This window comes from Larimichthys crocea, chromosome II (assembly GCF_000972845.2).
Source record: "Larimichthys crocea isolate SSNF chromosome II, L_crocea_2.0, whole genome shotgun sequence".
NCBI classification, from domain to species: domain Eukaryota; kingdom Metazoa; phylum Chordata; class Actinopteri; family Sciaenidae; genus Larimichthys; species Larimichthys crocea.
Window position 1 is genome coordinate 4862173 of NC_040012.1, and position 13300 is coordinate 4875472.

General features: G+C 37.5%; 1 protein-coding gene across 3 annotated transcripts; it reads right to left on the reverse strand.

Annotated features, from left to right (window-relative positions):
* Window positions 1-1414: 1414 nt before the first annotated feature.
* LOC109140117 (uncharacterized) lies at window positions 1415-11611 on the reverse strand. 3 transcript variants are annotated; one of them, XM_027290025.1, is made up of 6 exons: window positions 11519-11611; window positions 9053-9358; window positions 8688-8972; window positions 8186-8278; window positions 7713-7789; window positions 1415-1659 (listed from the first exon to the last, which is right to left on the reverse strand). In XM_027290025.1, exons 1-6 carry the CDS (start codon window positions 11565-11567, stop codon window positions 1471-1473), a joined length of 999 nt encoding a protein of 332 aa, XP_027145826.1. In that variant the 5' UTR covers window positions 11568-11611; the 3' UTR covers window positions 1415-1470. The 3 variants fall into 3 exon arrangements, 2 of the variants coding, with proteins under 2 accessions (XP_027145826.1, XP_027145822.1); XM_027290021.1 differs by lacking the exon at window positions 1415-1659 and adding an exon at window positions 6587-7326; XR_003464028.1 differs by lacking the exons at window positions 7713-7789; window positions 8186-8278; window positions 8688-8972; window positions 9053-9358; window positions 11519-11611 and adding exons at window positions 2429-2542; window positions 2639-2920; window positions 3001-3207 and having other exon boundaries at window positions 1551-1659.
* Window positions 11612-13300: the final 1689 nt, after the last annotated feature.

The window sequence follows — 13300 nt, forward strand, 5'->3', positions numbered from 1 at the left end:
ATAGCTCTCATTAGAAGTATAATATGATACAACCAGTTACAGACATCTCCTGCTCTCTCCATACAGTATCCCAACTTGTACCTATTTTATGACAGCGCTCTCTAGTGGTATAAAGTGGCAAATAGATGAACGACGGATCAGATCTCCTCTCTGCCAACAGTAGATGAAAGTAAATAAAGTGATAATCTTGTAGTATGGACACTTGCATCACATGCATGCAGTTGACTTGTCAGTTACACTAGTGTTTTTCTTTGTATTGTATTAGTGCTTATGTGGGAAATACTTAGGGAATACACTTGATGCATACTGAATAATATGAACATTTAATGACGCTTGGTTTAAAGAATAACAAAATTAAAAATGAATAATACCTGAACTTAATGTATTGTATTGCATTCAATTCTGCATTTGTCTTTTTGCCATATATCACTGATGCAATGCAAAGTGCTCAAAAATGCCTGCACAAAGAACAGAAAACTGACTTTAGATTTGCATATTTTTAATAACACTTTTATACATTTGTTTTCAGTGTAAACATTTACAGTCACAAAGGATATGTTTAATTTTTCAGAGAAATATGACAGGTGTTAAATACAGAGCCACGAGAAAGGAAGTGGTTTTCATTGCAAGAACAAAACTTATCTTGTTGTTAAAATGAAGCAAAACCTGAACTAATACAATACACAGTGCAAACAACATTGTAATTTTTGAGGTAGGGTAGACACAATCTCATGTTTCCTATGTATGTATAACCATGTAGAAATTAACCAATAGGAGTGTGCATATGAATTATTCTATGCAGTCATCTGAACAGAACAAGTCTCAACAAACTGGTCAAGAGGGGCTTCCCTCTAGATTTCACAGAGGAAGTGGAGGAGATGAATCATCATCAACAACTCCTGTCACCTCCTGCATGAGACTGTGGGGCCTTAAACAGCTCCTTCAGCAGCAGACGGCTACTCTCACCATGTAAGAAAGAGCGCTACCACAGGTCCTTCTTTCCAACTGCTTTCAGACTCTTAAACACCAGCATGACTTTTTTTCAGGGTCTCTCTCTCTGGGTTTTCAGAGTTCAGGGAAGGACCTGAAGCAACACTTTTTCACATTTGTTTAAACATTTACAGTCACAATGGATATGTTTAATCCATTGTATACTGCTGCTGTCTACTGTCAATGTTAGGATATAACATAACTGCAATGTACATATTATATACTGCCGTTATGTGCACATGCACACCTTGCACAGACTTAATATGACACATTTCTATGTGTGGTGTTGTTGTTGTTGTTGTATATACTGTTATTAACAATAACATTACCATCATAGCATCAGTACTATTACCATCATCTTGCCACTCTCTTATTCTCTTATTGACACCTGATCAGTAAGAGAGTCCTGAGTCCTCACCACAGAGGTTGGGTTTCAGTCCAGCCTGTGGTCCTGTGCTGCATGTCATCCCCTCGCTCTCTCTACCCGTTTTCCTGTCTCTTTGCAGCCCTCCCCCCAGACCTGTCTATCTGAGCATACAGGCTTTCTGGCAGAGGGTTCCCTCTAGTCTCAGTGGATCCAGAGTGAGGACCCACAAAGCTGTATTCAGTGACTGGAGAAGGACCTGAAGCATCATTTGTTGGATCAGCTGGTCGGGCTGTAGCTCCCATCTGGAAAACAAACCAGGTGTTACGGTATTAACATGTGAAGTAAACTCACTATGAGTAACAGTGAAACAATCGAGAACCCTGTTCTTCATAACATTACAATGAATATTTATTTTTATCCAACATGCATGAAATGGCTCTATGTTTTCCATTAAGAGCAGAGTAAGCTGTTTGACATGGATGCAACTTAAACACAAGCAAACAAAGAAAGCATTTACATCACTTTGACATCACATACAGTATTTGACATTTAGAAAAAGACATTGTAAATTACACTTGTTCCTTCTCTTGATTTAAAATCTAAAAGATTTCTGGTTCTTACTTACTTACTACTACAAGGAAAGCATGGCTTTCACTTGAGAGTCTGCTCACAATAATCTCAGTATTCACTGTGAAAGAAAATGCAGCGGGATAAAACTTTTGCTTTCATTTTTATTACATTTACATTACTTGAGCTGCACAGACATTGAGTCCAGATTGTGTGTGTCTGAATTACTCTATTTCTACAATAAAAAATCAGTCTTGGCAATAGAATAATTTTAAAGATGAAATAATCCCATTAAAAAATAACATCTGGAGGTTATAAGATACACAGATGTTTGGTACAAAATTAGTTTCAACAGATTTTGTTGACTTTATGTTGAATTACATAAAGGGGGATTTATGGGTATGGCAGATGATGAACTTTGCTAGAGCACAGAATACAGTAAACAAAAAGGATTTTGGAGCTTTTACTTTGTAATTCTGTGTTAAAATGCACGCTTGGACTTACGTGTTCCTCTCTGTCGAAGTTTAAAGACTCCTGCAGAAATGATGAGAATGACAGCGAGAACCCCGACTATAACAATCACAGAGGTGATAACATGTTTGTGTGATTGTTTTAAACCTGAAAAAAAGGTGTTTTAAACATATTTTAAACATATTTGTAACAAACCCAATTTATTTATGTTTCACAAACAACTATTTGACTGCTTTGTCTTACCAGCATCAATGCACGGCTGTTGAATATCCGTCATGTTTTTGGTCCAGCTGACCTGGTTGCTATGGTTACAGATGATGGAGTCATTCTCCAGGTAGACATGGAGAGAAGCACCAGAGGTCGTGACCTCTGATCGCTCTCCTCCCTCCTGACTGCAGGTTTGAGTGTCACATCTCAAAGTGCTGCTGATGTGAGAGTCCTGTGTACTGCAGGTCACAGTGAGGTTACAGGAGTCTGAGCTGCTGGACACAGAGTCCACTGTCAGTCCAACTGGAGACACTGGAGCTGAGGAGGGAGAGTTTGTGTGAGATGTTTTAAAGACATGGCAGCAGAAAGTCTCTCAGTGTTAATGTTAACAGACCTACCTTGAACTGTGACGTTGTATTCAACCAGTGTTTGTTCTACTTCACCTGTTGCTTGTGCTGTATAAACTCCACTGTCTGCCTCTTGTAGATTCTTCAGTTTCACAGAGATTTTTTTCACAGAAGTCTCAACCCTTCCAGTGTAAGCATAGAGACTTTTGTTTTGCCATGAGGTAAAAATCTCCTACTAAAACAGCCTTTTATTGAAGTGCCACACACAAACAAAAATCATCAAGATCACCCGCTTCTGTGACATTCACGAAGCGATCATCCCCCGTCTTCACTAACACAGGAGTCACAGCACTGGACCCTGTAAAAACAGGAGACACATGATACACTACAAATCACATACTCGATATATTATATATATATATCTAATATATATATAATATCTATATATATATATGAAGATATATATATCATATCATATAGTAATATATATATATCTATATATATATACCATTATATATATATATAAAATTTTGACAGTATATTATCGTTATTACTCTGATTGGTGCAGGTATTTCAGCGCCACAGTATGAGACAAGTACCAAACAATCATAATACCAAGATTGAGTAAACCAAATCTGATTACTTTTATTTTTATGAATTTTAAATTTGTGTTTAAACTTTCGATTTTAATTTCATGCCATTCATATTTATTTATTTGCTTTCATTTTCGTTCAAGAGACAGGAAGACAGAGAGTAAGAGAGAGAGATTAAATGAAGGAAGCCGGTACCCGGTCTCTACCAAACTGATCTACTGTGGTGCTTTTTTTTGGAGTCAATTCCACACAAACATAAAAACTATGGAAGAGAAGGTGTCAGAATAATTAATGATTTGAAAACAAGAGGCAACCCAGAGAAGAGAACATGTTTCAAAAGCGTTTGATAAGTTCTTATTTTCTTCAATTTGTCATAAATACAAGAAACTTTTTGTTGAGCCCTTCTTATTCTTTTTATCTTCTTCTTTTCTTCTTCTTTTTCATTTCTTAAACAGTTTTTATTGTTTCTTTTGTTTCGTCTGCCTCATGTTCATCATTACACTTGACGTTCTTCCTCCCTCACACTCATTTAATGTATTTTACCCTGATGTTTTAGTGCAGCAACCAGATTATTAAAGGCTATAGCTGTAAACAGAAAAAATATATGTTTTTACCTTGTAAAGGCTATAGCTGTAAACAGAAAAAATATATGTTTTTACCTTGGCGCAAACAGACCACCAATGCACAGACGAGCAAAATATTTTCCATCCTGGCTCATGTTAGTAAAATGAATGCAACGCAAAATGAGGAAGTCTTACTCATACGGAAGTGAACTGAAAAAGCTAAGACGAAGAGAAAGAGAGAGACCAACAGCTGTGATAGACGAGCCCAGTGTTATAACTATATTTACCAATTATTTATTTTCTTGCAAACTGTGACACTTGCGGATAACACTTGAATTAAAGTAAGAAAAGTATGAATTTTAACTGCACTTCAACTCTATTGTCTTCCGGCTCTGAAACACCCTCTTTCTCTGAAACCACTCCCTACATTAGAGACTAATTCAAAAAAACAGTCTCGAAACTCATTGGCTATCGTCTGATGATGATTTAGCCTCTGGAGGGAACAGACAATGACTCTGGCCGTCTGGGGGAACCAGAGTTTATCCAGAAAATAGATAATGGATATCTGGGTCAAGACATCTTAGAATCTTTATACAAAAGAAAAAAAGACCCTTTCAGCTCATCTCAATAAACACATATCTAAAATGCAGTTAACATTTTTTAAAAAGGTAATAAAAAGCTAAATCGCAATGTAGTGATCATTGCAACCAAAATCCACTAAAATGTGATGGGTCCATCCTATAATTCTACTCCTACTATCAATGAGTCTGTCACAATGAACCTGCCAACTTGTATTTTTACATCAGGATTGAAAAAAACAATTTTATCTCACTGCTTTTATTTCACTCCTGTCTAGTCTGTAATATTTTGAATGCAAGGATGATTTCTGAAACTTTTTGAAGCTGAGATCAGTTTGATAAACACCATTAACCTAAAGGTATATCGCCTCTAATCTATTGCAGCTGTATTTTAGGAACAAAGTCATTAACTTCATATGTTGTTTTTTGCCATAGGAAACATTCAAATCTAAATTTACTCTTGGATAGATATGTTGAAGTGTCACACTGCAGCTGCATATGGGGTGCTGTTTGTAAAGCGTCTCGCTCTGAAAATAACAGCAACATTTTGTCACATTTAGCTAAAAACAATGTTTAAAAAACTGGTTTGGATTTTTGAGAGTCACTTTTTTGCACATTTAGAACAATATTTGTGAACTTAGAGATATTTTAAATATTTAAATCCAAATGTTAAATGTAAAATCTAAATGCTAAATCTAAATCTAAATGTTAAATATAAATCTAAATGTTAAATCTAAATATAAATATAAATGTTTGAAGCTAAATGGTTTCGGGTGAACTAAAATATTTAGCTAAATTCACAATTCAAAATGCCGGTAACGGAAGTGCCAAATAAAAGCTCGAGGAGGTCAGAGCGTTGTTATAGTGGCAAATAACGAATAAAACCCTCTTATCCGGGGAAATGGACTCTTGGACTTGGATTATCGTGATATAACTAACTAATACTTTGACTGGTCTGTAATTTTCGCGGTGTAGGATCGTCTACACCCGCCCGCCTTCACTGTCGGACATACCTCTGCAAACATGTCAATAAATGAGTCAAGTCACAAGTGCGCCCCCTTGTGGCTGGCTATAGTGGCTACAGGTCATAAGTCCCGCACCCTTCATAAAAGTGACACTAAAAACTCAAAGTACTCTTCAAATAAAGTTTCTCCAAACGTGTTTGTTTCATCTAGGTAGTTATTATCACGATAATCCAAGTCCAGAGTCCATTTCCACAGATAAGATGGGTTTTTATTCGTTATTTGCCATATAAAACACGCTCTGACCTCTTCTAGCTTTTATTTTGGCACTTCCGGTTACCGGCATTTGAATTGAATTTTAGCTAAATATTTGTTTTCACCCGAAACATTAGCTTCAACTTTAGATGTAATAGGTATGATGGACCATTGTATAGTAGAGTGGCTAGGAGAGGGAAAGTTAGAGTTGCGATGTAATTTTTAACATTTAGATTTAACATTCAGATTTATATTTATATTTAACATTTATATTTATATTTAATATTTATATTTAACATTTATATTTAGATTTATACTTAACATTTAGATTTAACATTTATATTTATATTTAACATTTAGATTTATATCTAACATTTGGATTTAGATTTAGCATTTAGATTTAGCATTTAGATTTTACATTTAACATTTGGATTTAAATATTTAAAATATCTCTAAGTTCACAAATATTGTTCTAAATGTGCAAAAAAGTGACTCTCAAAAATTCAAACCAGTTTTTTAAACATTGTTTTTAGCTAAATGTGACAAAATGTTGCTGTTATTTTCAGAGCAAGACGCTTTACAAACGGCACCTCATAGCTGCAGGTCTTTTACTGCTGCCACCAAGCTTCTGTACAGGGTTCAGTGTGTTGTGTAGTGCTACCTCATGATTAAAAGTCACACAAGTCTTAACAAGAACTGTTTATTTCAGCCTAACAGTGAAGCAAATCATAGCTCTCATTAGAAGAATAATATTCATTCAGTAACAGCCAGCTCTCTTTGCTCTCTCTTTCCATACAGCGTCTCAACTTGCACCTACTTTATGACAACGCTGCCTAGTGGTATAAAGTGACAAACACATGAACGATGGACACAACACTTCTTTCTGTACAAGATTACTCTCTCAAATAAAATAAGTGCCAGCACTAAAGAACAGTTTGATGATGAGTAAAATCATTCTATTTTACACCTTTAATATAAATGCTGATGTGTTTTGATTATGTGTTATGCATTAATACTCAATAATCTTTGTAAATAATATACAATATGTTGAGGACCTCAAAGCCCACACGTGACCCCATGTAACCTAAGGATATTATCAATTCTGTTTATCAGTCAGACTCTTTATCAGTTCCCTTATTGACACCTAATCAATAAGAGAGTCCTGAGTCCTCACGACAGAGGCCTGGGTTTCAGTCCAGCCTGTGGTCCTGTGCTGCATGTCATCCCCTCGCTCTCTCTACTCATTTTCCTGTCTCTTTGCAGCCCTCCCCACAGGCCTGTCTATCTGAGCATACAGGCTTTCTGGCAGAGTGTTCCCTCTAGTCTCAGTGGATCCAGAGTGAAGACCCACAAGGCTGTATTCAGAGACTGGAGAAGGACCTGAAGCATCATTTGTTGGATGAGCTGGTCGGGCTGTAGCTCCCATCTGGAAAACAAATCAGGTGTTACTGTATTAACATGTGAAGTAAACTCACTATGATTAACAGTGAAACAATCGAGAACCCTGTTCTTCATAACATTACAATGAATTGAATGAATGAATGAATGAAGAGTAAGCTGTTTGACATGGATTCAGTGTGCCTAAAAACAAATATAAGCCACAGCGAACTATACCAACTATAATAAAATACAAACAAACACATGGGGAGCATAAGGTCTGGATAGACGGTCGTGCCATCAGGTTCATCGAGTCCAACAAGAGCAAGCAGCACAAGCAGAGACGTTTGCAAGCAGCAGGACTCCAGGTCAGCAGATTGATGCAGAACTTAACGTAGCAAGAAGTCACAGGTTTATATACAGTGAATAAACAACCTCATGAGGACTGTGATCGCCCTGCTGGAGAGTCTCAGGAACGGCATATATTGTATTTTCGATGTTTTCTCTTTCATCTGCAGATCAGTCACAAAAATCACATGTTGATTATATTTTGCATTACATTTTGAGACCTTTATCATCTCTGCTGCTTCATTACATTTACGTTATTTGAGCTGCACAGACATTGAATCCAGATTTTGTGCATCTGAATTACTTCAATGAAAAGTCAGTTCTGGTAAGAGAAAAAAATGAAATATGAAATAATCCAATTAAAAAGATCTACATCTAGAGGTTATAAGATATATACAGATGTTTGTTACAAAATTAGTTTCAACAGATTTTGTTGATTATGTAATTACTGTACCTAATAACATAAAGGGGGGATTATGGGTATGGTAGATGATAAATTTGTGTGAACAGAATGTTCATGTACAGTAAACAAAAAGGATTACTTTGTACTTTGTACTTACTTTTTCCTCTCTGTTGAAGAAAACAGACTCCTGCACAAATGATGAGAATCAGAACCACAACAACCACATAGATGTATGGTGATGGTTGAGAACCTGGAAAAATTAAGTTTGTAAAATTAAGAAATGCCCTGAAGAAATAATTTAATAATCATTTGTTGTATTAAATCTTAATGGGCAGAGCCAAAGGTCACTTTCAGAGGATATTAAATACATTACAGTTTGTTTTTAATATTTTTTTATTTAATTATAAAAATTAAGCTGATTATAAATAGAATTTATTTCCCTCCCCTGGACACAAAAATGATTTCCCGCCTAAGAAAATACTTTTGGCTGGTTCAACATGGTTCAGTTTCATTAATGAGGTAATTTTGACCACCAGAGCAACTCTACCTACTCTGACCTACCCAGTCCTAAAAATACAATGAGAAATGCATTTTATTTGTAACAAACCCAATTAATTTATTGTTTTATCACAAACAACTATTTGACTGTTTTGTCTTACCAACATGTTGAGGGCAGAAGTCTTGGATCTCCATCATGTTTTTGGTCCAGCTGACCTGGTTGCTATGGTTACAGATGATGGAGTCATTCTCCAGGTAGACATGGAGAGAAGCACCAGAGGTCGTGACCTCTGATCGCTCTCCTCCCTCCTGACTGCAGGTTTGAGTGTCACATCTCAAAGTGCTGCTGATGTGAGAGTCCTGTGTACTGCAGGTCACAGTGAGGTTACAGGAGTCTGAGCTGCTGGACACAGAGTCCACTGTCAGTCCAACTGGAGACACTGGAGCTGAGGAGGGAGAGTTTGTGTGAGATGTTTTAAAGACATGGCAGCAGAAAGTCTCTCAGTGTTAATGTTAACAGACCTACCTTGAACTGTGACGTTGTATCCATCTAGTGTTTGTTGTACTTCACCTATCACTCGTGCAGTATAAACTCCACTGTCTGCCTCTTGTAGATTCTTCAGTTTCACAGAGAATTTTTTCACAGAAGTCTCAACCCTTCCAGTGTAAGCATCAGAGACTTTTGGTTTTCCATCAGGAAAAAATCTCACTAAAACAGCCTTTTTATTGAAGTTCCACACAACAACATCATCATCAATATTATCAGCGTTTGTGACATTCAGAAGCAGATCATCTCCCTTCTTCACAAACACAGGAGTCACAGCACTGGACCCTGTAAAAACAGGAGACACGTGATACAATACAAATCACACACAATCAGAATATGTTTTTGCGAGCCTGTTATACTGAATGTTATTCCTTTTCACACGATTCAACACAGTGAAACATCAGTTTAAAATGATGAATTATTACTCTCCTCCCCCTCTGGTCCACTCTCCCTGTCGGCCAGTCCCACCTCATCAGCCTCTGTTCACCTGAGCTCCTCATCAGGAGTCAAGCCACTATATAGGCCTCTCTGGTTCACACACTCACTGCCAGATTGTTCTTAGCCTCCATGCAAGACTCTCCAGCAGTTTCCCTTGGCCTGATCCCCGGTTGCTGACTCTGCCTGCCTATGACTAACCTGCCCTGTCATTCTCCCGGTAAACTCTTCAGCTTTCTGTCTCCGACCACGATCTCCGTCTTAACCCTTCCTGGTGTTTGCCTGCTACACTGCTGGATTTCATCAACTTGCTGGACCTGTTTGAGAGGTCAGACATATCTCAGCCCCAAGAGACTCTGTGTTTAAGCCTGTTTTTGCTGAATAGACTATTGAAGAAGAGATTAAACCAAACTATCCTGTGGTCTGGGTTACTGCAATCGGGTCCTCACGCACCTGTTACAGGTCTATCAAGAGCTTGAAAATGTCTTGAAAAATTACTTCAACTGACTTTGTCTCATGACACAGCTGGCCTCAGGATAGAGGTGAAACATCAATGCATAATTTCTTTTTCTTTTTACAAACCAATCTACATCATTTCACACAAAAATGTTACAAAACTTAACATTCAATTTATGCTTATTTTATATACTGGGAACCCGTTTTCTACATTTTAAATACAATATGGATTTGCCTCTACACAGTGTTAAGTTTATTTATCATCTTTCTTTTATTTTTCTGAATTACAAAGAAGCGGAGTTACCTCTTGACTTTGTTACATGAAATTGTAAACTTATTCTATGCACAGTGTGAGGGGACTTTTTATTCCAGCATGTCACATATTACACAGGGTCAAGCATCTGTCCTGAGGTCACTGTTAAATCTTAGATTGATTTGGGGACAATGACTTTCTGTATGTTTGTGTTTAGTGGGCACCATTCTGATTATTACTATGGTAACCGAGGTCAGAGGGCTGTCTCACTCCATAGACACAACAGATGGGTAACATAATGTATATGTATGTATACATCATACAGAGGAAACTCCACACAGAAAGATGGATTAAAAAATGACAACCATTAATCACGTAGTCATGTTCCTGATTGTAGCTCTTATCTCTCTCTAACCTTAGTAAAGCAGTTTAAACTTTACCAAGCCTAAATCATAGATGCACAGGCAAGAAAATGTTGTCGCTGTCATTAAAGGTTGGCTTTAAAAGTTACTGACAGACTTAGATTTAGACATATGTATGATGCTTGCACACACACACACACACACACACACACACACACACGCTTCTGCAGTCAGTGGTTTCCGTCTCATTGGTAAGGTGTCAAACTGCAGCAGGTCTTCTCACTCTTCTTCTCACCCACGTCTAAAACTTTATAATGTTATTTAGCTTTGTACATTTATTTCAATTTTAATAACAGCTTGAGTTTCTTTAATTATGAATGTATCATCTCACTTGGTTGGAAGGAGTTTTCTAGCTTACTAACAGATGTGCTGAAATCCATCCCAGCAAGTTATAAGACAAGTCATTTGACCACCTGAATGTGTGATACTTCACCCAAACTCTTTCTGTTTCACTTATCACCACTGCAATTATCAACCAAATTTTATATAAATGAGTGTATATACACACAGATGACACTATCCTAATAACAAGCACTGATTGTGCAGCCATAACCTGATTATTCCTTCTATCATTTTTATTCATCATTCATTTTGAGTTAATCCCACATACACATCAGCGGACAGTGATACTTCACCAAACTCTCTGTTTCACTTATTATAAATTATATATTTTTTTTCATTCATTGTAAATTTCTAAACTTTTAGTTTCATTCATTTTCTGTATTTGTAGTGACTTTACATGGAGCAAAGATCAAAAGAGAGAGCGACTATCCCAACAATACAAAACAATAAAAACTCTGACAATGGAACAAAAAGGTGTCAGAATAATTAATGCTTTGAAAACAAGAGGCAACCCAGAGAAGAGAATAGATTTCATACCTTGGAACAAACAGACCACCGATGCACAGACGAGCAAAATATGTTCCATTCTGGCACGTTACATGAAATGAGGAAGTTAGTTTCCGTGTTGATACAGAAGTGAATTCAGAAATGAGAGAGAGACAAAGAGAGAGAGAGAGAGAGAGAGAGAGAGACCAACAGCTGTGATAGATTTTGAGAAACCCAGTTAAACTAAATTTACCAACTATTTATTTCTTTGCAAACTGTGACACTTGTGAATGTACGCAAGAAGATTAGGGCCACATAATTTTTTATTTTTTTTTCTCAGAGTTCTGAGAATCCCCACTGTGCGGGGCAGCTGCCACTTAAATGCCCCAGACACTGCGGCAGGTCAGTGGCAGCGGTTGGGAGAATAATGAAGAAAACCTTGCAAATTAATGCAGTAATCACATACTGGAAATACTGCTTCGAGCAGTCAAAGAAAACACTGACGACTGTTTTCTGAACCAACTCTCCCCTGCCAACTCGTCAACGTTAACTTAATTATCATCAGACACAAAGCATGTGCTAAAATCCACTGTGACTAAGCAACAAGTGTGCATTGCAGCTATAGCTCCTTCTGTCAAGGTTATTCAAAGGTTTAACTGTAATTTTACGAAAACCTTCTACTGCTTGGTACAAACATCATATCATACTGTCAGTAGAAGCCATCTTGTCTCTCTTGTTCTCTCTACACAGTGGGTACGGTCGAATAGACAAATAAATTAGCTCAGTCAATTTTTCCTTAACCTCGATGGAAAATGTCACAAGGTCAAGGAAAGATGAGAAGGAGAATCCATGAGGAGTTAGATCAAGACGGCCGTGGTGTTCAGAGAATCCGACTGCACTTACACTAGACTACGTCATCATGCGACGGTGAATGTTATTGATGTGATCTGTGGTAAAACTAGTAAAAAAGTTCAGTAGATGGACTACAAAACATGCATCTGAGATACTTAGATACTAGATACTCCCCTGGCCCAGGTCATCCCTTAGTTTTGTTGCCATAGGACTAGACTGCCGGGGGACTCTCTCTCTGTCTGTGTCTGTCTCTTTCAGGGTTATGCCTAGTCTGGCACGGTCTTGGTTGACGATGCAGTCATATCTCCCTTTACTGAAATCCCTCTCTCTCTCTCTCTATCCCAATCACCATTACCACCACCATCTGTTAACATACATGTCTCATTAATGCATGTTACTAACTAAACTTCAATCTTTGTGCTCTCGCGTCCAGCAGGTTCTCGTGGATCGTGGCTGCTGCTGTGGTCCTGCATGAGTCTCTATCTCTATCACAGGTTCCACTGCTACTGTAATCATTTTATCACTCATTGCGATTCATTGTCATTTTATCAGTCATTGTAATTGTACAATATGTTTGTGTTGATTTGTTCTGTACATGTGACATCTATTGCACGTCTGTCCGTCCACATCTGTGGCTCTTCCTGAGGTTTCTTCCACCTTTTTTCCCTGTTAAAGGTTTTTTGTGGGCAAGTTTTTCCTCACCCGAACCGAGGGTCTAAGGACAGAGGGTGTCACTCCCTGTACAGATTGTAAAGCCCTCCAAGCCAAATGTACTTTGGGCTATACAAATCAAATTTGATTTGATTCGATTTGATTTGATTATCATGGCAGCTATGTTAATACTTCCAGGTCATTTCACTCAGTTAGGAACCTTCCTAAGCAAAACTGACAGTGCTCTCTAGTGGTCTGAAGTGGCACAGACATGAATGCTGGAACAGATCTCCTGTCTGCCAGCAGTGAAGAGCAGTTAATAAGTAAAAT